The following is a 27,063-nucleotide window of genomic DNA, read 5'->3' on the forward strand; positions in this document are numbered from 1 at the left end:
CTTACCCCTTACTGTCCCTCCCTCAGCAGCAGCCTGTGCCAGCTCCTCTGGCCCTATCACCACGTACTGTGAGAGGAGCCCAGCTCCATCTCATCGCACCTCCCTGTAAGGCAGCTGCAAATAGCCCTAAGATCCCATCTGCCTCTCCCTCCTATGCTCCATGTGATTGGAAGTTGCAGCTGAACATGGGGTGGAAGATGTAACCATACAGCCAGAGCCTGCACCGGGAAGAACTTCCCAAACCCAGGAACAGGGCTGAGCCTTACCTCCCCCAGCATCACGGTGGAACATTGCCACGTCGATGTCCGTGGGGCCGGCGTGAGCCAACAGGCTGTGATCCAGGGCCGAGCCCTGACGTGCTGCCACATTGTCTCTGAAAGAGAAGAGGCCCCAAGTGTCACAGTGGCAGGAGCCTCTGGCTCCACCCAGGCCCTGCTGGCCCCCAGAGCCCCGGCTGCTCCCTACCTGAGCCCCGGCTGCTCCCTACCTGAGGTAAGCACGCTGGCTGGAGTGGGTGCGGGCAGAGCGCACGCTGCTCACCGAGGACACTGTGGAGGCCCCCAGGGTGATGCGGATGAGCCCACTCTCCTCAAACAGCGCTGTGTTGTTATAGGCATTGGGGCCCTGCGGAGGAGGGAGGAGGGAGAGAGCGTGTGCCCTGTTAAGGAGTTGCCACGGCAGCCCAGGGGAAATGCGGACAGCCAGCTCCTGTCCCAGACATGCAGCCTGAGCCCAGCGCTCTGGGCTACTCTGCTCTCGCCCACCTGTGTGCTCCTCGTGGCCTCCTCACTCTGCCCCTTCTTGCTGAGGCAGGCCAGCTTCCATGCCTCTCGCACCTCCTCATTCAGTACACAGAACAGGACCAGCACTGCCAGGCCCTGTGGGGAGAGAGATGCCATGAGAGACAGCCCTTCACCACCATCTGACCTTCTTGCCAACAGTGGGACAGTCCCCGGCTCCTCCAGAGTCCAGTGTGGCCACCGGACTGGGATGCACCAAAGACCCCCCAATACCAATGAGAGCTAACACCCCTAGTGGCCATGGATGAGGGAGGAAAGGGTGGGGTGTCCTCCTGTCTGGCAGTGGCCAAGGAGCAAATGGCAGGGTCCCCTGCAGCAACACCAGCCACAGTGGTGGGAGAAGGTTGGCAGGGTGCTGCCTTGGATCATTTTGGGTGTCCAACACCTCCATCACACACTGTTGTCTTGCTCTGCCATCTCAGGACATGGAGGTGCCTTCCCTCCAGATGGTCCTTGCTACCCCTTGGATGTCACCTCTGAACCAAATTCCTTGCAGCCACCTCCTGCTCCATGCGACTGCTCACCACAGGCACAGCAGCAAGGACTGGCAGAAATCACTCAATGCCACAGAGGTGACAGCAGAAGGGACAAGGAGCTCAGAGAGATGTTGGGAGCTCAGCACAGGGCACCCACTCTCCACAGAGTGTGGCCGTGGGGACCACAGGGATGCTCTCCCGGGCTGACCCCTGCCCTCCCCAGCAGAGGCCAGGCAGTTACCTGGAGGCTGCAGAGGACAGTGTAGAGGTAGTGGAAAGCCAGGACACTGTTGTTGACAGCCAAGAGGCCAAAGAGCCAGGTAGTGCTAATAACTAGAAGCAGAACAAAGGAGCTCCGTAACGTCATGCTGGAGAGAGAGAAAGACAGACAGGGACACAGACACACACCGAGAGGTTAGTGCGTACTGTTAATCTACAGTCTAGTGCTCAGAGACAGAGATCCAGAGGGGAAAGTTCCTGCAGAGACCTCCCTGCTGCGCCCAGCACTGCAGGCACATCCCTGCACAGTGGCCCAGCTCCCTCTGACTCCCAGGCCTTCCCTTCTGGATTGCACGTGGCAAACACAGGGGCCCAAATGACACACGTCATTTAGAGCCACAGAGAGCTGTGCCACGCTCCAGGGCTGGCTCAAGAGGGAGTAGGGAAAGGTCTCAGGAGCATGTAGGAGAGGAAGAAGCAGGTGCTCATAGCTGACAAGGGCTGAGTGCTGAATCCAAGCAGACACAAGAGGTGGCTGTGAGGGCAGGTGGTGAAAGGGGACCAGCTGGTAGGTCAGTGTGGAGATGGGGATGTAGGAACAAGAGGAAAGGACAAAGTTTAGGAAGGGTTAATGTGGCTGGCAGGTGTGGGAGAGGAGAGTGGCTTCGAGGCTGACGCTGACGCACAGAGGGGCCCTCTGCGATGGTAGAAGGAGGATGGTCACTGAAAATGCTAAAAACCACGAGCTGCCAGAGCTCTGCTGGGAGTTTGGCCACTAATACTCACAGAACCGATTTCTTCTTGGTCTCCTTTTGGCCTGGGGAACAGGACATCTTGGCCACAAGCAGGAACATGACCCCATTCATCTGAAAGTGTTGGCACTGATTAGAAGCTGGGCCAAAGGCTGGCTCCGACCTGACCTCCCCAGTGCAGACTTCAGGTCTGCCAAGCCCTGCAAACATCCCCTCCTTTCCCCTTCATGCCCGAGCCATGGCTTCCCCCAGGTTTGGCTGGAGTGAGGAGGGACAAAAAGAGGGCCTCTAACTGAGGGAGAGGGACACAGAGAATGGGACAGGCAGTGGGCAGCCAAGGAGGGGCGAGTGCCCATGGTGCAGAGAAGGGACGTAGGAGAGGGTTGTGGGTGAAACAGGACAGGGTTTTACCACAATGACGACAGTAATGGGGCCTGCAAAGCTCCAGACCAGCTTATCATGAATGGAAATCCAGCAGAAGTCGGGGTTCCCGTAGCCCTCGGGATCCAGGCCAACGGCCAGCCCTGCAGGAGGAAGGGAGAGGTCAGGTCCAGACCCAGCAGGCTTGGACTTGTCCAAACCATGTCAATCCCATGCCAGCATTGTCAGCAGTGAAGGGGCTTTCTTCCTGCTCCTTGCCTTGTGCACAGGCTTCCCCACCACAAGGGGAAGGAGTCAGGACTGTGAGACTCAGCAACAGGGACTTTATTTCCTTTTCCTCAGGTGTCCCTGACACAGCCCAGTCCAGGAGGCATTCACTGCCAGCAACAGGTCACCCAAGTATGCAGGCTTGGGAAAAAACAAGAGACTTTTAACTACAAGTCCCGAGGAGATGTGCTGAGAAATTACTTCTCCTTAGGAGGCAAGATGACAGCCCTTGATACATGGTCCCGTGACCACCACAATACTGCTGTGGGCACTGCTGTGGGGACAGCTGGGGCTTGCACTGCTGACCATAGCAAGCCCATCCTCAGCTCTCCACACTGGCTGAGTTGGGCAACACGAGGTGGTCAGGAGGCTGCTGAGAAGCAGCATGGCTGGTTTGGGCACGGCTGTAGCACAAGCAGCTCTTACCAGTGATGATGGCAGGCACTCCCCAGCCAATGGCGTAGTAGAAGCGCATGGCCCCGAAGTTGACGTTGCGGGCTTCAGTCTGCATGCGGTAGATGTGGAGGCCCTGGACAAAGAGCCAGGCGAAGGTGGAGAGGAAGAAGCAGTGGAGGAGGATGGCAATCACAGTGCAGAGAAACTGGGGAGACAAAAGCTGCTCAGAGATGGTCCCACTGTGCCAATACTAATGGCATCATCCACACGTCACCCTCACCCCCATGGTTCAAGTCCACAGACCTGGTTCTCAGTGCGGTTGATACCCAGGAGAAAGAGCAGCTCAGAGAAGAAGAGGGTGACTGTTATGTTGGAGTGGATGCCACGTGTGTTGGACTTGAGGCCTTTGAGGCAGGTCAGAAAGGAGAAGGTCAGCAGCAGAGACACCAAGGAGAGAGACACCAAGGAATAGGTGACAATGGCCAATGTCTCCAGGTCACCTTCCAGTTGCTGCAGCAGCAGAGAACCAAAGGCAAACAGCAGTGTTAGGGGCAAACACAGGAAGCTTGCAGAACTCTCAAACTGTGTTTGTGTCCCATAAGGAATTTTTTGCCTGTGCCCAGGACTTTTTCTTCCTGTGCTGGCACCCAGCAGCTAACAGTCCCCACCAGGGGGAGGTTACCTCTCGGTGTGAGCTGTCCATCAAAACCCCAAAGGTGCCAAACTGGGAGCACTGGCAGTGGACGTGAGTGGTGTTTCGGTACACGAGCTCGCAGTCCCTGGCTGTCCAGAAGCCAGAGGGGTTGGTCCTGCAGCCACCAAAAAGCAGAGTGCACTTAGGAGAGAAGACACACAAATGTGTGTGTGGAAGGAACTGCAGAGAAGACGGGTAACCAACAGATACAACTGCACTCCTACAGCTGAAGTACTGGAGCCAGAGAGTGGATGTGGCACTGAGGGAAATGGATTAGTGGGAGACTTGGCAGTGCTGGGTTAACAGTTGGACTCAATGATCTTAAATTAACTCAATGATCTTCCAAATTAAATGACTCTATGACCCTGCTGTGGCCTCCCAGCGGAAACAAATCCCATGGGAGAGGGAGGAAACCCCCACATCCCAGTGCTGCTCAGGGAAACTCAGGGAACGAGGAGGTGTGTGGGGAAAGCAGCTCAAAGAGAGTGACATGCTTGACTCACGGGTTGGAGTGATTCCACTGGACACAGAGAGGTTTGCTCCTGTTGGCTGTCTCCAGCAGGTAAAATTCCAGCACGAGAGGGGTGTCCAGGGGTCCTCGCAGGAAGGTGTGATTGCTGAACACAGACACACTCACGATGGGGGAGTTCATCACAGGATTCTTGGGGAGCCTGCAAGGAGCAACAGAGCTCCACCATCACTGTCACTGTGCATGGCAGCTGCAGACCCCCAGACACTTCTCAGGTGTCCCGCTCTGACATCTCAGAAGGAAGAGCTCTGCCCAGTCCACAACAAGGGGCTGGGAAACGTGGCACAGAGCAACACCAAGGCTGGGAATCAAACCCTCTCCATTGCAGACAGACTTGGCAATTGACAGAGGTAACAGAACAGAGTCCAGCCAGCCCCTCTCCATTGGTGCTTGTGGGGGCAAAGGGGAGGAGGACGTACCTGACGCTGCGGCGATCCACCTGGTAGCGTGCGGGCAGCAGCCCCCCGAGGGTGCGGTACATGATGAGGATGACCACGGTGAGAGTGGGCTCGGGCTCTGGCAGCGCCTGCCTTGGGGAGGAGCTCTCCACAGTGTAGTTCCCTTCACTCCCAGCCAGTGTGGGCACTGCTGTGAGGACAGCTGGGGCACACAAGTGGTGGTGAGAACACACACACACAAACACACACACACACACACACACACACACACACTGCTCTGAAGACAATTTGCAAGGCCTGTGGTGAAGACTAAAGTTCAGGCTCTCAGGGTTTGCTCTTGGACCTCTGACAGAGCCAGGTTCAGTAGGGTATTTGCAAACTAAATGGCTTTTAAAGGTCCATTCGAACTCCAACCATTTTATGATTCTACATCTTTCCTGACAGCTGTACCCTCCCATGTTGTTTCTTGAGTGATGCTCACATGCTCACCTTCAGCTTTCGGAGGGCTCAGCACCGACAGTGGCAGCACAACGTGGGTGTGAGGGTCCCAGGCGGGCTGGCCCCGGAAGAGGCTGCTGTGGTAGCGAGGGTAGCGCCGGCGGATGTGGGAGTGGTTCTCCATGCGATCGATGCTCAGCACTGTGGAGGAGCAAGGCAGTGAAAGTCAGCTCTAGGGTGAACACATGGAGAGCAACTGTGCTCCGGGGCACCCCAGGATTCAAGTCCCTGGCAAATGGACCATACGAGCCCAGGTGGGGTTGGGGCTACGACATGTGTTTAGGCATGACACAAAAATCTCAGTACCCACAGTGCTCCTTCCCAGACCAGATCCTTGCTCAGCCATAGGGCAGACTACTCCTGCCACCAAGGCCAGCTGCTTTTTCACTAGAGACTGGGAAGTAACTGGGAGCAGGCAGCACACTCCTGGCTCTGCTGGCTCTTGGAGGTCAGCTAGTCCAGGCAGGGACGGGACCAGGACATCTCTCACAAATGCCTCCCCAAGTTTAAGAGAGCCACCAAGGACATTATCAGCACGCTCCCTGAGATGCAGTGAGATGAGAAGGGAACAAGGTGTGATGGAGGAGTGTCTCTGCACCACTCAGCCAGCCCCAGCCCCAGCCAGCTCCTACTCACTGATGTTGGGGGTGACGACACCGACGGGGTTGAGGTAGGTGAGTTTCATGTTGCTGGCCAATGTGCCCGAGTAATCCCGCAGCTGCTCCATGAGGCTGGCGCTGCCGTGCTCCCCATGTGGCAGCATGGCCCAGTGCTCCCGGTTCTCGGGCGCCAGCACAGAGCTGCCTGCACGCAGCAGGTTCTGAATGGGAGAGACGTGAGGGCAGAGGGCGAGCATGGCCTTTGGGCCTCTCCTGACCACCCCCAGAATGCAGCACTGTGCTCTCTGCACAAGGGCTCTGGGAAGAGAGGTACTTTCTACTATGATGGGCCCCCAGCCTCAGTGCTCATCAGCCAGTGCCCCGCAGAGACATCTTCCCTGCAACCGTGCCATGAGGGACTTGCCAGCAGCAGAAAGACCTCCCTTTGCCTTCCCAGGCTGAGCAAACCCAGTTCTCTGCCTCTCCTCATCCACTCTTTGCTCCAGCCCTGACCACACAAGTCTTGCTTCCCTGAGCCACTATTGGTGTGGACTGAGGAGCCCAGTGTTCCTGACAGGATCCCTCCACATCCTCAATCCCCTCAGAAACACAGGGTGGCTGCTAAGAAAAGCAGCATTAGAAGCCATGCTGATCTGGGGGAAGGACTCACCTCGTTGAAGTGGGCGTCCTGTGTAGCTGTCAGGCCAAAGCCGCGCTGCTGGCTCTCGAAGGCCATGAGGCGGGACAGCAGGCGGAAAGCAATGTGCACGTCATTGCCAAAGTAGTGGTCCATGTGGTCAGTCACAGCCCGGAGCCGGTGGGCCAGCTTCTTAGCTTCAATTGTGTTCAACTCAGTCTTGTTCCTCTCCAAGCCCTCCAGCTGCCAGTGGAGAGAAAAGAGAGGGTTAAACAATTCAACAGGCTCCTTACCAGCAAACTGCATCCTTACCAGGAAACTGGGATGCTGCAGGCCCTGCTGGACACAGATTATTTCTGAAGCCATGGCAGAAGCCATGGACACTCACAGTGGTGGTCACTAGAACAGGGAGCACATCTGGCAGACAACCAGCCTCCAGCAACACACCAGGGTCTGCAGTGGCCCACCTAACCCAGTACCCTACACAACAGAGGCCAAGGAGATGAAAGGACAGAGCAAGGCCCTGGCAATACTTCCCTGGAAACTCTCCTGGCTTCAGTTTCAGGTCAGCATAGATGACATGTAAGTGTTGAATACACTTGCCTGGATATTTCAAAGGGATTTGTCCCTGACAGAATCTGGGGGCTACAGAGGTCCCATGGAGCAGACATCCCATCAGCTTCAAACCACTCAGCCCTGCTCAGGGTTATTTATTTTCCTCTCAAATACTCTGGCAGGACACAGGTCATTTCTGAGGGGGACAGAGATTAAATGAAGCCAAGTGAACTTAAGCTCAGACCACTGCTCCCACAGGATGGATTTGGGGGAAGGAGATGAGAAGAGAAAGGCACTGAGCACTGTGGCAAGGCCCTCTTGTACTCCAAGCACCCCTGGAGAGTTAAGTGCTTTGAATTCTGGCTGTGAGCCCTTGTTCAGAGGGCTCCTGCTCTGTCAGGGCTGCAGAGCTGAGAGCATTACCAGCACAGACAGCTCCTTGAAGGCAGGTGAAGTGCAGTTGAAGAGATCTGGCTCCAGCCAGCCCTTCTCCTCATCACAGTGTCTGATGGCTGCACCTAAAACAAGGAGGAAGGGCTTGTTGGAAATTCAGCACAGGAGACATGGCTGCCCTGCTGCATCCCTCCCAGCAGGGATCCTCTGCAGCAGCTAATCCCAAAGAGCGGCACTGACAAGTGATGGGGAAGGCCTGTAACACCCCAGGGCCATCATCCTGCTTTGCACCAGTGCAACCCATTCTACTCTTGGTCTGTAATACCTCAGCAGGCTGCTGCCACCCCTCCCTGCAGGAGCTGGGTGCCTGTGTGTGCTTTGGGGCTGCGTCACACCGGGTGCCATCACACAGGATTGCAAAAAGGACTAAGTGACTTGGCAGGACCCAGGCTGGAAAAGCCCCAGGGGACACGACTGTGTCCTTAGGCACATCTGACCCCAAGCTACGGAAGCCCAGGCAGCTCTAGGCATCCCCCAGCTGAAAGCCTGCAATGCCTGCTGAGGTCCTGCTCTCTCTACAGGGCAAAGCCATCCCAGGAGCACAACAGCCCTGCTGTTGGGCTGGAAAACCAGCCCCTGAGATGAGCCACTTCAGTCAAGGGGATTGGAGCAGTGGGATGGTGGACCCCAGTGGGGAGGATCCAGTAGTGTGGGTTCAGTATCCGCCGCCAGCCCCCAATCCCTGGCTGGAGCCCAAGCACTTGCACACAGCAAGGGAGTTTCCAAAACTGAATGGGATGAGATGTTAACCACCACCAAAAACTCTGCTAAAGCCAACACAGAGAAAAGTGTTCTTGGCTGGGAGTATCACCACAAACACTTTGAGCAAGAGAAATGGGGCAACCCCAGTGTACCCAGCAAGACTGTGGAACAGGTCCTCCTGGGGACAGCATCAGGGCACAGGAGCCCACGCAGGTGCCCACGGCTGCGAGAGGGTAGCAGGGAGACGGCAGAGAGAGGAAGCTTGGAGCAGACTCCAGTGCTACTCAGAAAAGCCCCAGTGACAAGCGTGCCCCCTCCCACCACCTCCAGCTCCTAGCAGTCCTCCCAGCCACCCTTCTCCCAGCCGCAGAAGCACAGAGACCAGTGCCATTGCAGCAGGGAGCAGGAAGAACAAGGAAGTCTCCATACTGATGGCATTCCGCTTGCACAGAACAGAGACTGACTCAGATGCAGATCTGGGCAGGATCTGACCCCCAGGTCCCTGTGCCTTCCCCTGCCAGCCAGGCAGAAGGAACAGGACCTTGTGCTGTGCCTGCCCATCAGTTCCTGCCCCCATCCTACCACCCCCCACTCACACAGTTTCCCCTTCCTCCACCCCACGGCCATTCCTCCCTGGCCTCACCACCCATTGTTCACCACCAGCTCCTTTTCCCCGCCCAGCCTAAGCAAGCGAGAGCCATCCGGGAGCCAGCATCCATCCCAGCCAGGGAGCAGAGCACAGACCCCCAGAGCCAACACTGCAGGCTCAGCACAGCGGGTGGCAGGGGCTGCATGCGGCAGCAGCTGGGCTTGTACTGGTTAGTGAGCTGGGAGCAGGGAACAGTGTGTAGGAGCAGTGAGGCCAGGCAAAGCATTGGGAAGACTCTTGGCAGCTCCAGAAGCGGTGGGGAAAGCGCAGGGGTGTGCAGGGTGTCAGGCAGGGAGCAGGGAGGGAAAGCCATGTGGTGCAGCCCTTACAGCACAGGGGGAAGGAGATGGGAACAACCTTACCTGCACCCCTCAAGCCTGAGCACGGAGGGCGAGAGAACCGGGGAGAGAAGCGACAACAGTTAGGAGCCGAACCTGCCTCCTCCTGGGGCGAACGGCTGGAGAAGGACAGGGTTTGTATTGTCCCCTGGGGCTCGCACTGCCCTACACTCCCAGACACCCTGCTGACACCTTTTCTGTCGCTGAGGACAGCTTTGCCTCCTCCAGCTTGGGAGGCTGACTCCTACCCAACATTCACCTGACCGCACACTGTGCCCTGTTTCCCTTGTAGGGCACACGGGGATGGGGCTGGTGGAGCCACAGCAAGGCACTGCGTGTGCTGTGCCCGGCCTGACCTCAGCCTCAAGCCTGGTGAACCCAAAAAGCAGCAAGAGAAGATGAGGACCAAGACTGAGGGAACAGCAGAGCCCCATGGCTGGGTGATGGGTCTTACACCCCACAGCTTGTACCCAACCCTAGTCCCATGGCCAGCACCCTCTGCTCTCTGCTCTTCCCCAGGCTGTGGCATTTTCTCCTCCAACTTCCTTCTCCCAAACTTCAAGCCCAGCTGAACGGGACTGGGGCAGTGCAAGAACAGAGTGATATTGCCAGGGCTGCTACAGGACAGCCAGGCTGCCCCCTCCCCTCTCCATCACGTCCCTCACTCACCCAAGGAGCCTTTGGGACACAGCACTGCAGCCGAGAAGCCAAACTTGGTCTGGGGCCACCACACACCCGCCTTCAGGTTTTTGGGGCAGCCGTCATAGAGCACTGTGGAGACACACACTGGTCACAGGGCCGGGCCACTGACACTGAGCCCCACAGCACCAGCTCCCCACACTGCTGTGCCCACACTCACCCTCGCAGCCACTGGGCGTCACCTCGGCAAAAGGGCTGTCACAGCTGTTGCACTGGCGGCCAATGACCCCAGGCCGGCAGTGGCACCGGCCCGTCTCCCTGTCACAGGAGCGCGAGGTGGAGCCCACAGGGTAGCAGTCACAGGGCAGGCACGTGTCACTGCCTCTGGGGCGGTAGTGGAAGTCCTGGGAGGAGATGGGGACAGTCGTCAGAGAGCCCACTGGGACAGCAGCTGGGGCTGGCTGGGGAACCCCTGGAGCCAGAGAAGGTCAAGGCTCTCCTAATTTGCAAACACCCCACTGCCCCCATCACCACCATGCTGGGGCAGGAAGGCTGTATGGAGGAGCAGGGATCCAGCCCAGAATCGGGCACACAAAGCAGGGCCTGGGCAACTGCCAGGCCTTTGGAGGGGACAAGGAACAGCATCAAAAATAAGCAGGGTTTCAGGCAAGCCATGGTCCATGTCCCCCTTGGCACAGCTGCCCCTCACCTTGCAGTGGCACTGCCCATTGGTTTTATTGCAGTCGGGGTCAAAGCCCTTGTTCACATCACAGTTACAGGGCCCACAGGTGGGGTTTCCCCACCAGCCCTTCGGACACTGCTGGTCCATCCTAGGGAGAGAAATACCTTTGATGTTACAACAACCAAATTCCACAGGCCTTGTTCTGCCACCAGTTCAGCTGCCCAGCAGCTCCAAGGAGGCAGGTGGCACCGAGAGGTCCCTGGTTACGTATCCAGGATGAGAGGCCAGCATGGAGCCAGGCACAGAGGCCATGGTTCTACCCTGTATCTTACCTGTGCTCGCAGTACTGCCCAAAGAAGTTCCCACTGCACTCGCACACGTAGCCCAGGGGTGAGCCTGGCTTGCGGCGACACACCGACTTGTTCTTGCAGGGGTTGAGGTGACACACATCCACACAGTCCCCTCCATAGTACCCTGAGGTGTGGACACAGAGCACCATGTAAAGCAAATAGCTTCTCCCTGAGACGTGCTGGAGTACTGAGGAGTGAATTCAGGGGGCTCAGGAGGGATTCTGCCCTCCAGAAAAATTGATGAGTATCTGACAGGGATGTGACTTGCCCAAGGCATGGACAGGAGAGCAGTCACAGGCCAGGAGGGGGTCACAGGGGGAGAGGAGAAGATAAGCGGGCATGAAGAGCAGAGCAGTGGCAGGGTGCTGCACGTCCTACCTGGCTGGCAGACACAGGAGTAGCTCTGCCACTCATCCTTGCAGATGCTGTTGGCTGGGCAGGGGTTGGAGTCACAGGGGCTTGGCACACTGCAGCCAGCCTCCACCCGCAGGGCATGGCTGGGCTTGGGCAGCACGGTCCCGGTGACGCTGTCACCCAGTCGCACACCCTGCAGTGCAGGTGACAAACTCACAGTGAAGCTAGGACAGACACATGAGGCTCCAGTTCTCCTGCCTTCCACAAACCCCCAGCAGCAGCCACTCCCCATCCTCCCTATTTAATGCTACCCCACAGCACCTCAGAGCCTTGAATGCCCAGAGGGAGAGTGACACCAGCAGGATGGATGCTGGCAGCAGCTGCCAGACTTGCATTTCCAACTCTCCATGTAACAGACCCGCTGAAAAGGGAAGGCTCAGAGCAATGGACTCACCTGTATGCAGCCCCTCAGCCCATTCTGCACCTCGCCAGAGCCCAGGACTCCCCCCACATGCAGGTGTTTCACCTTCAGGCCATGCAGTTCATTTCCCACCACCACCGTGTCCTGCGGAAGGAAAGGGAGTAACATGAGGCAATGGGCACCAGCCCTGTCCCAGACCTCTCAGGGGGTGCAGAGGCACAGCCCCGCCTGTGTTTGCCAAGCGTCTCCCACAGTTCTTGTCCTGGTGCCAGGGTCTTAAGCAGCATCTATCTACCTGGTAGAGCCCAAAGTCCAGGGTGAGGGTGATGACATAGCGTGAGTCTCGCCCGCTGTGGACATCCTGCAGCTCCAGCTGGAGGTCGTGCCATTTCCCATCACTGAGCTGCAGCTGGTCCAGGAGGAGGCTGGTGCTGCGCCCGGACCCCCTGCTCACCATGAAGGAGAGCAGGCCCCCAGCCAGCTGCAGAAAGGGAACAGCAATGCCAGCAGTGAGCAAAGACCTCATCAACTCTGGCTGCCTCCAGCCTACCCCCCATCGGAGCATGGGGAGGGGAACCCATCCCTGCTAGATGCCTCTCCCGGCAACTACCCTCTGCTTGGGATGGAGCCAGCAGGGAGAACAAGGTCCCCATGCTCTCCTGGGGCAGACAGCAGCAGAGGCTGGGCCATGGTGCTGTGGCTGAAGCTGTGGCCATACCTGGCAGAGCAGAGTGGTGTACTGGCCTGCGTGGGCCTGCAGCAGCACCCCATCCTGCTGGCGTGTCCGAAACGCCAGCCCCAGGTACCACGGCACTGAGATCTTCACATCCATCTTGAAGTCCCAGGTCAGGACACTGTTGCCCTGAAAATAGTGGGCATGGTGCATGGCTGGAAAGGAAAGTGGAGGTGAGGAGAAGGGATGGGCACTTCACAGGGAGCACTAGATGCAGGGACAGCAGCGTTAGTTCATCTCACATGGATCCATTACTCTGCTTCCACAGCAACCCCAGCACAGCCTTGCACATATCCACCCTTCCCGTGCCCAGCAGTGCCCACTCACTCACCATGGCGGCAGTCTTTGCCCCCAAAGCCAACAGGACAGAGGCAGGAGTAGGTCCCCCAGCTGACAGAGCAGGTGCCTCCATTCTTGCAGGGGCTGGAGTCGCAGAACGTGTGCTTGGCATGACAACCTGGAGGTATCAAAGTCACCTGCATCAGCCTCAACCAGCTCACCACCTCCCCCCAGCCCACGTGGAAAGGCATGGCTGCCTGCTGGCCTTTTCCCTGGCTGTCAGAGGGGCAAGCCCAGCTGCTCAGTCTCTCCACACAGGCCCTGCCTGCTCAAGGATAAGGGTTAAGGCTGTTGCTCCTCCTTATGCCAGAACAAAGATACCGCAGAGCTGGACTGATGATCCAGCATCTCCCAGGTCAGCCAGCTCAACAGGCTCTGCGCTTGGGATCAGGGGACATTCCCAGAACATTAGCTGAGGTGGGCACTGGATCATTTAGGAGGACCTGAAGGCCTTGTTCTCCAGTGAGAAGCTGCTCAGCTCCAGCTGTGGTGCCATGATGCTGTTACAGCCCAGCAGCACCGCTGTATGAGAAGGAGAAGCAAATCCCAGGGCAGGGGTTGGCAGGAGCAGAGGTGCTGGTACCTGCAGCAGTTCCGTTGTTGGCGATGTAGGAGGCCAGGTCGATGCGTTTGCTGTCGATGAATAGGTCTCTCATGCATCCCACAAAGTCCCGGTGAGTGATGGGGAAGTTTTCCGGCAGGTTGGGGACCCCTCCAAGGAGCAAGGGACCTGTGAGGTCCAGGGACCTACAGGATCAGAAGCCCAGGGCTTTAAGAGGTACAGCAACCTCACACTGGCCCAGCCAGCTCCCCAGTGCACGGGGCTGGGAAGCAGACATCCTCAGGGACAGGCACACACAGCCAAGGTCCCAGATGTGAAGGCCTGGCTCCTCAGGGGACCTCTCCCCACCACAGCAGTTCCAAGGAACTCACTTTTTTGAGCTGGTCTGCACACCTTCTGCAGCACAGGAGTAGTTCCCAATCTCATTGCCAAACTGCAGGGCCACTGAGGCATCACATTCATCTATTGTCAAGATGGCCACCTTGTCCTTGGAGGGGCCCTGCACCACCCCCAGGGTGCTGACCTTCGGCTGAAAGCAAATGCAGGGTGTCAGCAGCACACATGCCCCAGACCAAAGCACCCAAGGGTTCACACAACAGCAAGGAAAGGCCTGAGCATGACTCAGGCTCAGCTGTGCTCCTGGAAGCATGAGCAATGCAGGAGGGAAACCTCCAGCCGAGCCCAGCAAACAGCTCCAGAGAGGGACATGGGCAAGGATACCGCATGGAGCGCATTCCTGCAGCCTCCAAGTGAGGGCCTGAGTGTCAATCTGTCCCTGTACCCAGCTGTCTGCTCCACTGCATCCATCCCTGAGGGCTGAAAACCTCCTCTACCTTCTCTCCAGAGCCCCAGCTATGGGACACAGCCAGAAAACAGGAGAGTCAGAGCTGCTCACTTGTGGGGAGAGAGAGCCATGAGTGTTGGGGACAGCTGGGGCACACGTACCTTGTTGTAGTAGTGGAGCTGCAGCGTGTGCCACTGCCCATCACTCACACCCCCCGGCAGGTAGGGGCTCACCACCGTGCTGGACTCTCCTGAGGAGAAGGAATGATGGCAGGCTGAGGGAAGCCAGAGAGCCCTCAGACGTTCCCACCCTTCCTGGGCACCGAGGCCACTGTGCTGCTGATGGCCTTGTGAAGCTCATAGTGACACAACAGGACAGAACAGCAGAAGAGACACCAACAGGGTTTGTCCTGCTCACAAACCACACTCCTAAGCCTGGGGAGAGTCCTGAGACACACAGCTCATCCCCTGTGCTATCCATTGATGCTCACCAACACTTCTCAACCCTGCTTCCCTTAGCACAGGCTCCATCCAGGGCAGCACTCTGCTCTCCCCACTCAGCACAGGCCTTTTCACAGCTCCCATGACACAAATCCCCCGACAGGCAGGGCCAAGCATACCTGTGGAGTATTTCAACTGGACCTGTCCCTGGATGATCTCCACTGCCAGGAAGTCGTGCCTCTCGTTCAAGCGCCCATTGTAGAGCAGGAGGCCGCTGGGCTCCACAGTGCTGAACCTGGGGCAAGGGAGGAAGAAGGAGGGCAGGGTGTGCGCAAGGAGCACGTGGAGATCCCCTCTCTCCCACCGCATGCATCAGTATCCCAGCATGGCAATGCTAAGATCTGAGCATGGGGGCCTGGCATGGAGGCAGTGAGCTGGCAGCAGCAAAGGGCAGAGGAACCGCAGGAAGGGACAAGCTGATGCCAGTGCAGATTCAGAGCCCTTTGGCTAAAGGTGCCAGGGCAGCCCCATGGGGAAGCAGTCAGTAACACAGGGGTCTGGAGAGCATCAGGCAGTTCCTGGACTGGCCCAGCGTGCTGTGCACGACAGCCACCAGAGCAGGGCCAGGTGAACCAAGGATGCCGGCGTGCAGCAGAAGAAAGAGAGAACTCACGAGAGGGCAAGGGTGAGGTGGAAGCGCTGGCGCAGGCCCCGGAACATGATGAAGGATCGCGGTGGGAAGGAGCGCGTGGACACCTCGCAGAAGGGCGTCTCAAAGCCGCCCGCCGGGCACTGGCAGCGGAAGCCGCCGTCGGCGCCGTTGGTGCAGGTGCCGCCGTTGCGGCACACGCCGGGCACGCACCGCCCCGCGCGGCTGTCCACTTCACAGTTCTCGCCTGCGGGAGCAAGGCCACAGGCTTGGGACGCATACACAGCAGCCACCCATGTGCTCCTTGGCTTGGGAATGCAGACCTCAGCCTGGATTCAGGACAATGCAGCTGAGGGGAAGGCGTCTGTGGAGCAGCTGGTGGCCAGCAAAGGATATGACAACCCAAGTGTCACCCAGGTGCTCCCCACAGTAGCCAGTGAGCTAGCAACCACTGCCAGCCCTGCACGAGCCACTGGGCTGGATGTGATGCCAGCTCTGGCTGAAGGGGCCAGGAGCTCTGATGCCAGCTCTGGCTGGATCCAGTACGGCATGGGAATGGGACAGAAGGGCACTGGCCACAGTGGGGCTGCACATGCCTAAGGATGGAGAAGCAAGCCAGGGAAGTCCTGGTAATGCTGAGAGTGCTTCTTGGTGCCGTGCCACCACATGGACCTGGGACAGGCATCTCAGTCCTGTCTCTGGGATGTGGGGACAGCCTAGTGCCACTGAGCTCCCATCAATAGCCACAGAAGTAGTACCATGAGTCTCCAAACATTGCATGCAGGAGCAAAAGCCAAGTGGGAAACAGACACATGAGGACAACAAATACCCTTGCACCTTGCTGGCATGGGTAACAGGGATACGCCACGCCGCTCAACAGTGCAGTGCAGGGCCTCTGTCAGCCCCTTTTCCTGTGCTATCCCCACAGCACCCAAAGAACCACTCAGCTGCAGTCCTACACCCCAGGCCCTGCTCCCATTACTTGCTCCGTGATACACAAGGAGGATGAGGAGACAGCATGAAGTGACAGGCAAATGAGCTCATTAACCCTTCTGCTAATGGCTGTTCACGCTTCAGATGCTGGGGGTTAATTACCACTGACTCTGCTTATCTCACCAGGAGCCACCAACAGGAGAGCTCCAGGCAGCCATCTGCTGCCATGCTCCCTCCCGGCACCGAGAGCAAGGCAGGGGATCCCTCCTCAGTAGCCACAGGCCACCTCCCCTCACCCCCCAGTTGCCAGTTCTGCACAGCCTGTTGGAAACTTGTGGCAACAAGACACTGGCTGGACTGTGAATTCCCCCCCCAGCCCCCCCAGCTAGGACCAGATCTGCCTGGATCAGATCCTGCCTGGTGGGGCACCTAGGCCCAGCCTCCCCTTCTGTTCTGGGTGGGTTGCAGCTTAGCCACTGCACACGGGGCCAGTGTGGCTCCACACCTCTGCCAGACCAGCTGAAGACTGGCACAGGCTGAAACCAGCAGACAGACTCCAATGGTCCCAGAGCCCATCACCCTCCCTAGCATGGGGCACAGCCAAGAAACCTCCTGTGCCCCAGCCTAGCACAGCCGTAGTCCTTCTGCTCTGTGTAAAGGGGAGGGAAATGATGACCAGGGTCCCCAAGAGTCCTCCATGCCAACTCCCTACAAGACAGATTTCTATGGCAACCCCAGCCTTGCACATGCAGCACCATGGAAACACGGAGAGCTGGGAGCAGAGCCGGACCTCTGCGGACACAGAGATGCTCTGACACCCACTGCCCAGCTGGGAAGAGCACCTGCCATGGTGACAGCAAGGCCAAGGGACCCACCCACCTGTCCCCCAGGGCCCCAGCCCAGCACTCACCGCTGAAGTGCTGGCGGCAAACGCAGGTGTATCCCCCCTCCTTGCGGGTGCAGATCCCCCCGTTCAGGCAGGGGTTGGAGTAGCACAGGTTGATCTCCGTTTCGCAGTAGTCCCCGGTGAAGCCCTGGGGACAGCGGCACCGCAGGCCAGCGATGGGGTGGATGGGCCGAAAGAGGGTGGAGTGGGAGGCGATGAAGGGGGCGGAGCTGTCGAACTTGAGGACGGAGATGCACTTCATGTAGTTCTGGCAGGGCTCCCGCAGGCACACGTTGTCGTCGAAGGGCAGCACCTCCAGCATGGAGGCGCCCGTCAGCACCATGCGCTTCATGTACAGCTGCTCCTGCAGCTCCTCTGAGCTGAAGTAGCGCCCGCCCCGCGGCGCCAGGGCCGAGAAACTGACGTTGAGCACCGTACCACCCACGTCTGTGTCGTTCTGGATGTTGAAAATGAAGATGTCCTCCTTGGGCGTCGCAAGCACGGTGGCCACTCCTTCCAGGAAGGTGGACAGCAGTGGGGAGAGGAACCGCTCCTGCCACATGTTCTCCAGCCGCACCGTAATGCTGTTGGCCAGCATGTCCTCTGTGATGATGATCACCCGCAAGACGCACTGAGCTGTCACGCTGTGGATCCCGTCTGTTGGGGGAACAGGAACACACTGCAGGTCTCTGCCTGCTGCTTGGAGGGTCTCCTCCCTCCCACCCCAGGGCAGAGCCCTGCACCCCAGCGTGGCCCCCAACAGGTCTGAGTCCTTGGCTAAGGAAGCTTGGAGCCACAGCCCCAGAGGCTAGCAGGGGGCCACCTGGGATGGAGGGGGAGTGGCCAGTGTGGCTGCACCTTCTCCCTCCCATCAAGCTCTGCACTGAGAGAACTCTCAGGTTTTCTCCTTGTCCTGAATTTTGGCAGCAAACTGAGCTCTCAGGAACAAAGGTGCTCAGGAACAGAAGGAAGTCCCAGCAGGAGGTTTGGTGAACACAGGAGCTGATGCCAGGGCCTGGGGTGTGTTGCTTCCCTGCTGCGCCCTGGCTGCCTCCCCCATGCTGCCTTTTCCTGCGCTCTCTTCCTGCCATTTCCTTCCTCTCTCCTCCAGGCTTTCCCAGGCTTTTGTGCTGGTCTCCCTGCTTCCCCCCTTCTCACCATCTGCTCCGCATCTCCTCTCAGCCCATCTCTGGTTTGTTTAATTCTCTTTAATCTCTATTTTCCTTGGAAACAAACTCCTTCCCTTTGGGATCCCACACCACATGAGCAATTTCCCAGGCAGGAGCAGAGGAACATGCAGGGACACTCGGAGCATGCCTGCCTGCTCTCTCCCAGGACCTTTGCCAGCAGCAGCAGCACACCCACCGCACATCAGGTGCACTCCCAGCCAGCAGCTCAGGCTGCAGGGGCACAGGCAACACAGCACAGCCCAAATGGGCAATGGTGCAGCTTCCAGCAGATCTGTGATCATGGGCCCCTGCCTCACCCCACCTACCCAACTCCCAGAGACCCAATGGATTCTGATATCCCAGGATACCCCAGACACCTCTGCTAGCAGCTTTGGCTGGGGCAACCAGCTGGGAAAAGCCTGTCTGCTGACCCCCAGGAGGATGCCTCCTCTCAGTCCCCTCCTTCTGGGCTTCCAGCACAGGCTCCAGCAGGCAGACCCAGACTTCAGCATGACAAAGCAAGACTGTGCCAACCTTGGTGGCCCCAGAAATGCTCGACAGGGCTCATCAGGAACCTCACTGCTCTTGAAATGAGGCATTCCATCTTCCAGCCCACTGCCAGCACCCCAACGCTGGTGCCCCATGGGCATTAGCGGCACACAGCTGTCACCTGTTGTTCCCATCTCCCATCCCACATTCACCTGAGAGCCTCAAACCTCCACGCTTCCTCGGAAAACTGGCTCTCCATCATCATACCAAGACAACATTTACATCAGCACATCTCAGCAGTGGCTCCCATGACTAATCCTGGATCCCAAGCCTTGCTGTAACCTCCCCTATGTGCTTCACCTCCTCCAACCCGGTGCAACGAGGCGTGAGGAGCAGCAGGTTTCCTGGCACCCTGTCAGCCCCAGCCCTGATGAGGACCAGGTGTGCAAATGCCAGCCACTCATCCCTCATCCATGCCCCAGCTCCAAGCCTTATTTACAAAACTGCCTTTACTGTTCTTCTCTTCCCATGGCTGCTGCGCTGCAAAGCCTTTTGATTTCCCTCAGCCTTGTTTGAAGTTTGCAGTGCAGGAGGATTTACAAATTGAAACATCTCCCTTTCTTCCACCTCTCTCTTCTACTCTTCAGAAGGTGAAAGCTTTCTGGTGACCCTGCAAATTCCCGCGCAAGCAGCAGCCTGCGCGCCGGGACTGGTGCTCTGGAGATAAGGCTGGCTCCAGGCTGGGGGAGCAGCACGCCAGTGCAGTCACCCAGGAGCTAATCTCCCGCAGGAAAGGGGGGTTGCTTCTCTCTGAAGTCAAACTACTCCCACCCCACATGGAAGCAAGATGAGAAAGCACCCTTCTGTGTGACACCCTGCCTGCTCTGGCACAGAGGGCAGCACAAGCAGCAGCAACAAAACAGCCCCATCCAGCACCTGGCTGGACATGCCAGGGGATCTGTGCCTGCCTGGGCTCAGGGCAAGGAACTGGCATCATCACCTGCATTCCCCAAGGCACATTCTCTCTGCAAGAGGCTCACAGGGTACTGAGACCACCCAGACCTTGAGAGGCAGGAGTGAGAGGAAAGCCACAAAGCCACACTTGGCATAACATGCTCCCCAAGCCACCATCAGCCTGGCATCCCTCCCTGGGGAACCAACTGGTGAGACAGTACCCCAGGATGCCATCACTTTGCCACCAACTCCCTTCTCAGCACACAGCTGGGTCATTTCCCAGCTCCCTCTCCTCTCCCTTTGTCCCCTCCTCGCAGTTGGCCTCTCTGGTCAAGGCAAGCATGAGCTCAGCATGAGCCCAGCTCCCTCCCCTCTCCTCTCCTGAGCTCATAGCTCACCCAGAAGCAGCCACGAGGCCCTGGGGACAGCTCTCACTCTCCCCAAGGGCTGCTCAGTGCCCAGCAATAGCCAGGCAGGCATCTGCCTGATTTATGGCTGTTATTAGGCCTTGGCTGACACAATGCTGAGTCCTGGGGCAGGCTGGAGGCCAGCAATGCCTCACAAGAGCAAGGACCCTGTGCCTGGGGAAGAAAGTGAGCTGGAGGTTACCTGATGCCTTTGGCATTGCCCAGCCCACGGCAGGAAAGCCAAGCATCCACTTCCCAGTTCCCCACAGCAATGTGGAGCCAGGCCCAGCCCCACAGCCCTCCTCAGTAAGCTCCCCTGTAACACTGTCCCACCTCAGCATCACACCCAAGGCTGTCTCCCCCCCCAGCTCCGTGCAAAGGGAAGCAGATGGTTAAGAGAATGACCTGCTGCAAATGGGGAAAGAAAAAAAATAAAGCTACCAGAAGAAAGCCCAAAGCTGGCTGGAGGCACTGACCCCCCACGGGAGGTGTTTTAATCACGAATGCTCAGCCTTTCTGATTAAATCCTGTGGCTGGAGAGCTGGTGCCTGGTGAATATTCATGCAGCAGAGTGAGGAGTCCTAGAAACATGGCTACAGGGAATGGAGCAAGGAAAACGGACAAGGGGCTCTAACCCTTGTGCTGGACAGCATTGGACCATTGTGTTTGTAATTCCAAGACCGACAATTACCAGCTTCAAAAGCAACAAAGCTAAAGAAAAGATCTACGTCCTCTTCTGGGTGGCAGCAACAGTGTCCAAGAGAGCAAAAGCCACTATTAAAACTGCAATGGCCACCCCAGAGACAGCAAGGGCGCTGTGGGGACAGACAGGGTGGCTCTCATGCTTGCAGGTGAGGAGCAATAAAACAAGTCCAGACAGAGAAGTCAGGAAAAGAGACAGGTATGGGTACAGTGAACATTCCTCACCACTGCTGAAAGGCTTTGGCAGACCTCTCAACATTTTGATAATACTTTACCAGTTAAGAGATCTTGAAAGTATATCAGGCTCCCATTACCCAGCACAGAGGATGAATGCCATTCTGCAGCTGAGCCTCCCCCCTTGCCACCAAGCCCAGAGAAACCAGTCTGAAATGGTTTAAAGTCAACATGATGTCAGTCTCTTACACTGCCCTGATTTCACAGTGCTGCTGGCCAGGGACACAGCCCTTCCATCCCACTGTCCTGCATCCTCAGCAGCCAAGAGCACATTTTAGCAGCCAGAGGTGTCCACACGCCTATGAGAAGCTGGGGTCAGTTTCCAGGCTATCAGCCCCGCTGGAAAGGCACTGGGTTTGTGATGGCCCAAGTCTCCTGCCTCCTACAAGGGGCTGAGCTAAGAATACACACAGCTCACAAGCAGGCAAAAAGGCCGCTTGCTCTGTGTTTTAGGGGGGATTCAGCCTCCCTCAAATGGACCATAAAGACAGAGAAGCCACTCCCTCCTAGGATGCTGACCCTTGGGGCACCCACATAGGTGCTACTGCTGCCTTCCAGCAGCAGGAAGGTGCTCTGGCACGGCGCAGTGTCCGGGGCAGACAATGCAGCCGGGTCTGAATGTCCTGGCTGCCAGCTCTGCAAACCCACCCTCCCTCTGCACGCAGCGACAGCATGGGGCCGGCAGAGCTGCCAGCTGGGCGGGGGGCTTCCAACAACAAAGACCGAAAAACCAAACTAGACTTCCACCTCCACAGCCAATATCAAAGCCAACAAAAGGCCCGTTTTCCAGTGTCTCACTTCCCTTGCCAGAACGGCTCATCCCCTTCCATCTTCTCCCCTCCTTCGTGAGCACACCTCTCCCATTCTCCCTTCCCGCTGGAAGATGACGACATTCTAATTGCAAGGGCCCCCTTGCCGCGAGGCGGCTCGATACAGGACTTCAGGACGTGATTGTCTCCTGTCTTTGTGCAGGGTTAAGTGTGTGAGGAGGCAGGCCTTGCATAAACACACTGGGGCAGAAGCTGGAAAGGTCAAAACCACCCCTCACCTCCAGCGATGGGCATGTGTGCGCCTGCAGCCGCTCTCGGCCAGCCCTGCGGCTACAATTAGCCCCCACGGAGCCCCAGCCCACTGGCAGGCTGGTGCTGCTCATGCCAGATTGCCTTGAACAGGTATCCTTTTAAAGCCCTCGCTCTATATTTTGAAAGAAATCCTGCTCTCACAGAATAAGCCAGATCGAGAGAGCTAAAAGGGAAGGCAGCTGGTAGCCGATGGTCAGGGGAGCATCACAGTTCAGAGTACGGCTCCCCAGGCACTCCTGGCAATTCAGTCCTTGGCCCCTCCAGAGAAGGCTCTTGCTCTCCCTCCCCCAGAGCCGCTCCACGGTTCAGCGATGGACAGATGCCTCCATTTCAGATCATGCATCCGCCAGCTAAGAAAGGCTGATGGTGAAGGCAAAGCTCAGGCTCTGGGAGCTCCAGGTCCAAAGCCTGCTTGCTCACAGGCAAGCCCCTAGGTCCATCTTTGTCCTGTCCTCAGCTGGGCTAGAGGGGACCCCAACACTCCACAAAGCCACCCCTAGCTACTGCTAACATCTGCATTTGGATACTCCAGCAACACACACCGTGCTCGAGTTCCAGGCACTGTGCTCAGGTTTATCACAGCTGTCCCCTGCAACACTAAGTTGGCTGCAGAAAGGTGGTACCAGACTTTAGAAGCCACCCCACAAAGCGCAGGTGTTGGCAGGTGCCACAGCCAGGATCTAGACTGAGCTGTTTGCTACTGGCAGATGGGTGTTTAAAAGGGCTCCTTCTGCACTGAGCTCAATCCCTCCCTCCCTCCCACGCGGAGCCAGGGAAGCGCTCGGTCCCGGCAGAGAGAAGAGCCACCTGGGCTTGGGAGCAAAGCAGTGTACCAGCTGGCCATCCTGGGAACTGTCTCCTTCCCAGGCCAGCACCCTATGGCACACAACACAGCCCGGCTGGCCACAGCACCTCCAAAGGTGCCTCACTAGCAGCCAGAAGCGATCTCACGGCTCAGTAACGATGCTTTGTTCTTGCAGACCATTTCCAGCCTTTACGGAGCGCTGCTCGGCAGCCTGCCTCCCATGCCACCCTTCACACCACTCCAGTAGTATTCCCCGACTAGAAGGGACTCCCAATCCAGATCTTGTTACCAGTCCCCAACCCAAACCCCGAAGCACAATGGGCTGTCCCAGAGGGACCTCGCAGAGCCCCCCCAAAGGTACTGCACCGAAGGTTTAATGATTTACACTCCCTACCTGTGACAGTCACCAGCATGGAGGCCACAAGCGGACGGTTGTTGTCCAGCTTACGGCTCAGCCTCAGCTCCCCGCTCGATTGATTTACAATCAACAAGTGCAGTTCGTTTCCCCGCTCAAAGGTGTAGAAGAGGCGGTCAGATGCATCTGGGTCATATGCTGGGACCTTCCCTATGACCCCCGAGGGGAAGGTGTTGGACTTATTGGACACGTAGTTATTGAACAGGATTTGGAAGTTCTTCAGAACAGGGCTGTTGTCATTCTGGTCAATGAGTTTAATGTGGACTGTGGCTCTGCTGACAAGAGGGGCAGAGGTGGCCTGCACTACAATCACATACTCAGGTTTTGTCTCATAATCCAAGTCTATCAAGGCTGTGAGCTCCCCAGAAAAGATGTCCATCTGGAATATCTCAGGGATGTTGCCTTCCACAATTTGGTACATGATCTGGGCATTGGGTCCCTCATCCGGGTCGACAGCCGTGATTTGGGCCACCACAGAACCTACGATGCTGTTCTCTTTTACCAAGACCTCAAACTCTTCAGCAGGAAAGACAGGGGCATTGTCGTTCACATCCTGAATGGTAACCTGGATGTGGACAGGAGTTCGCTGAGGAGGGATGCCCCTGTCCACAGCGTAGGCAGTCAGTTCATAGACAGGAACGTTCTCGCGGTCCAGCCTGCGCACAGTGCGAATAATCCCCGAGGTGGGCTCTATGGTGAAGTCTCCATCCCCATCCTCCCCATTCTGGAAGGTGTACTGCACTCGCCCATTGGTGTGGGCATCCCGGTCGGTGGCAGAGATCTGGAGCACGCTGGTGAAGGGAGGTGCATCCTCAGAGATCATGCCCTGGTAATGAGGGCTGACGAACTGTGGGGCATTGTCATTAACATCATTCACCATGATTTCAACATATGTGGTGTCCGCCTTCTGGGGGATCCCATTGTCCTTGGCAGTGATAGCCAATGTATACGTGACCTGGTCCTCATAGTCCAGTTCTGCCTGGAGAGTGATGGCCCCAGAGTCTGGATCAATACGAAACTGAGGGACGTTGTCTTCCAAGTAGTATGTGATGCGGGCATTTTCCCCCACGTCATCGTCCGTGGCACTGATCACCACCACGGTGCTGCCTACAGGCCGGTCCTCATTGATGCTCACAGAGTAGTGGGCACTCTGGAACACAGGCCGGTGCGTGTTGGCATCGGTGATGTTGATGTGAACATGGCAGTTGTCACGCAGGGTGCGATCAGAGGCTGTCACAGTGAGCACGTAGCGCCTCTCCTGCTTGTAGTCCAGCGGCAGAGACAGAGTGATGAGCCCCAGCCCACCTTGCGTGCTGATGGAGAAGCGGTTCCGTGTGTTGCCTCCTGTGATCTGGTAGGTGATGGCACTGTTAATATCCCGGTCGATTGCCGTGACGCTGAGGACGCTGGTCCCCACAGCTGCATCCTCGTTCAGGCGTATGAAGTATTCCTTCTGGGTGAACTCAGGGCGGTTGTCATTGACATCCATGACAGTAATGGTGACGCTGGCTGAGGCAGATAAAGATGGAGAACCATGGTCACGAGCCTCTACCCCAAAAAAATAGTGCTCGACTGATTCCCGGTCCAGGGGCCCACTGACCGTGATCCATCCAGTGGCACTGTTCACCACAAAGGGTGTGTCAGCCGAGACCCCTGTCAGTTTGTACTCCAGGCGCGAGTTCTCGCCATAGTCTGCATCCACGGCCTGGATGTGGATAACAGAGTGGCCAAGGGGAGCATTCTCCAGGACGGAGATTTGAAAAGGGGTACTGACAAAAATGGGGGCATGGTCATTGATGTCCACCACCTGGATGCTCACCATGCCAGTGTTGTTAGAAAGAGGAGGACGCCCCGCATCCTGAGCCCGGATCCTCAGGGTGTACTCCCGCTCCACCTCAAAATCCAGTGGGGCCACCACCTGTATTTCCCCAGTTACACTGTCGATGGAGAACTGGCCCCGACTGTTCCCACTGATGATGTTGTAGTGCACCAGCGCGTTGTTGTCCTTGTCCAGATCCGTGGCGGTGACGCGCAGGATCTCGGTGTGGGGCCGTATGTCCTCCCTCACTTGGACAATGTAACGCTTCTCGCTGAACTGAGGGATGTTGTCATTCTCATCAAGAACTGTGATGTAGACCTTGACGGTGGCAGAGCGGGGTCCCGGCTCCCTGCCCTGGTCATTGGCTTCCACCACCAGGGAATACTTCTCCATCTTCTCCCTGTCCACCGGCCCGCTGGTGGTGATGAGGCCGGAGCGGGGATCGATCTCAAAGACGTCGTAGGCAGCCCGTTCATTGACAAAGCGGTAGCGGATGTTGGCATTGGGCGGGGAGTCAACATCGGTGGCCCGTAGCTGCAGAATGGGGTATCCCTCCTCCACGTTCTCCCGGATGGTCTCCCGGTACTCGCCCTGCTCGAAGACCGGGTCGTGGTCGTTGCGGTCAGCAACAGTGATGGCCACCATGGTGGTGGCAGAGAGCCGGGGTGCCCCGTGGTCAGTGGCCGTCACTCGGAAGTAGTGCAGGTCCATGCTCTCCCGGTCCAGGGGCTGGGTGGTGGAGATGAGCCCGGCCCGCGGGTCGATGCTGAAGAGATCCCGCGAGCGGCTGTTCATCAGCGCGTCCATGGAGTACACCAGCCGCCCCGCCTCGCCCCCGTCGGGGTCCTGGGCCGCCACCGCCACCACCGCCGTCCCCGCCGGCTGGTTCTCCGCCACCTCCGCCTGGTAGTTGTACTGGGGGAACAGCGGGTGGCGGTTCGGGGCTGCGCGCCGGCCCCGCCGCCCCGGGGCCGGCGCCGGGGACAAGGGCAGCGGGCGCGGCGGGGCGGCGCGGGGCGGGCAGCGCGGCGGGGACCGGCGGCGCGGCGCCGGGGGCAGCCCCGGGGGCACGGCCGCCGCCCGGCACGGCACGGCGGCGGGACAGCCCCGGCGGGCCGGCGGCCCCCAACCCGGCGGCGGCGCGGTGGCCCCCAGCCCGGGGGGGAACAAAGGGAGCAGCAGGAGCGGCAGCAGCACCAGCAGGAGTGGCGGCGGCGGCCCCCGGTGGCGGCGGCAGCAGCAGCGGCTCGGGGCGGCCACCGGCTCCTCCGCCGCCGCCATGGTACCTCGGCGGCCGCCGCCCGGCCCGGGCGCACGGCGGTGGGCTCGGCGCCACCCCCGCTAGCGCCGGCGATGGCCGCCCCCCGCCCCACCGCCCCGCGCCGCCGCCGCCGCTGCCGCTGCTGCTGCCGGGGGTGGCGGCGGCTCCTCCCGCAGCCCCAACATGGCTCCCGCCGCCCCGCCCCGCCGCGCCCCCGCCCGCCCCGCGCCGCCATCTTGAGCGCGGCCGGGCGGGCTGTGGCGGCTGCTCCGCGCCTCGGGGGCTCGGGCGCCGTGCGGGACACGCGTCCCCGGGCCGGCCGCGAGTGAGCCACGGCCGGGTCTGTGCGAGGGGCTGCACCGGCCGGCACCGGGCGAGGGGCTCCCGGAGCCTCCTTGCCAAAAGCGCCGGGCCCGGGGACACCGTGCACACAGCACGCACGTGCGGAGCCCCCCGACCCGCTGCTGCGGCACTGCCAGCGTCCGCACGGCCGGGCCGTGCCCCGTGCCCGAGGAGAGCCCGCGGGGACAGCTGCCCTGCTGCGGCACCAAGGGCGAGACAGGAAGGTGCCAGCGGTTAGGCAGGAGGCACTGCCGTGCCTGGCAGCCCCG

At 58.5% G+C, this 27,063-nt stretch overlaps 1 protein-coding gene across 3 annotated transcripts in view; it reads right to left on the reverse strand.

Annotated features, from left to right (window-relative positions):
- Positions 1 to 26,472, reverse strand: part of CELSR3 (cadherin EGF LAG seven-pass G-type receptor 3) — a 31,360-nt gene extending 4,888 nt beyond the window's left edge. Inside the window, exons 1-32 of one of the 3 annotated variants that reach the window (XM_032121051.1) lie at positions 23,352 to 26,472; positions 17,140 to 17,772; positions 15,321 to 15,543; positions 14,827 to 14,942; positions 14,369 to 14,457; positions 13,795 to 13,952; positions 13,445 to 13,608; positions 12,854 to 12,979; positions 12,508 to 12,677; positions 12,085 to 12,270; positions 11,823 to 11,933; positions 11,393 to 11,561; positions 10,997 to 11,138; positions 10,692 to 10,812; positions 10,203 to 10,386; positions 10,013 to 10,114; positions 9,368 to 9,382; positions 7,625 to 7,719; positions 6,680 to 6,889; positions 6,047 to 6,230; positions 5,402 to 5,551; positions 4,934 to 5,114; positions 4,489 to 4,656; positions 3,974 to 4,100; positions 3,595 to 3,801; positions 3,322 to 3,496; positions 2,659 to 2,771; positions 2,282 to 2,361; positions 1,518 to 1,644; positions 765 to 878; positions 488 to 624; positions 267 to 373 (exon numbers count right to left, since the gene is read on the reverse strand). In XM_032121051.1, coding sequence (XP_031976942.1) covers positions 267 to 373; positions 488 to 624; positions 765 to 878; positions 1,518 to 1,644; positions 2,282 to 2,361; positions 2,659 to 2,771; positions 3,322 to 3,496; positions 3,595 to 3,801; positions 3,974 to 4,100; positions 4,489 to 4,656; positions 4,934 to 5,114; positions 5,402 to 5,551; positions 6,047 to 6,230; positions 6,680 to 6,889; positions 7,625 to 7,719; positions 9,368 to 9,382; positions 10,013 to 10,114; positions 10,203 to 10,386; positions 10,692 to 10,812; positions 10,997 to 11,138; positions 11,393 to 11,561; positions 11,823 to 11,933; positions 12,085 to 12,270; positions 12,508 to 12,677; positions 12,854 to 12,979; positions 13,445 to 13,608; positions 13,795 to 13,952; positions 14,369 to 14,457; positions 14,827 to 14,942; positions 15,321 to 15,543; positions 17,140 to 17,772; positions 23,352 to 26,472 — 8,005 coding nt within the window. Of the gene's footprint in view, positions 1 to 266; positions 374 to 487; positions 625 to 764; positions 879 to 1,517; positions 1,645 to 2,281; positions 2,362 to 2,658; positions 2,772 to 3,321; positions 3,512 to 3,594; positions 3,802 to 3,973; positions 4,101 to 4,488; positions 4,657 to 4,933; positions 5,115 to 5,401; positions 5,552 to 6,046; positions 6,231 to 6,679; positions 6,890 to 7,624; positions 7,720 to 9,367; positions 9,383 to 10,012; positions 10,115 to 10,202; positions 10,387 to 10,691; positions 10,813 to 10,996; positions 11,139 to 11,392; positions 11,562 to 11,822; positions 11,934 to 12,084; positions 12,271 to 12,507; positions 12,678 to 12,853; positions 12,980 to 13,444; positions 13,609 to 13,794; positions 13,953 to 14,368; positions 14,458 to 14,826; positions 14,943 to 15,320; positions 15,544 to 17,139; positions 17,773 to 23,351 lie in introns of all 3 variants that reach the window. The other 2 variants (XM_032121053.1, XM_032121052.1) reach the window with 2 other exon arrangements.
- Between the last annotated feature and the right edge of the window lie 591 nt (positions 26,473 to 27,063).

Source organism: Corvus moneduloides, chromosome 11 (assembly GCF_009650955.1).
Source record: "Corvus moneduloides isolate bCorMon1 chromosome 11, bCorMon1.pri, whole genome shotgun sequence".
Taxonomy (NCBI): Eukaryota; Metazoa; Chordata; class Aves; order Passeriformes; family Corvidae; genus Corvus; species Corvus moneduloides.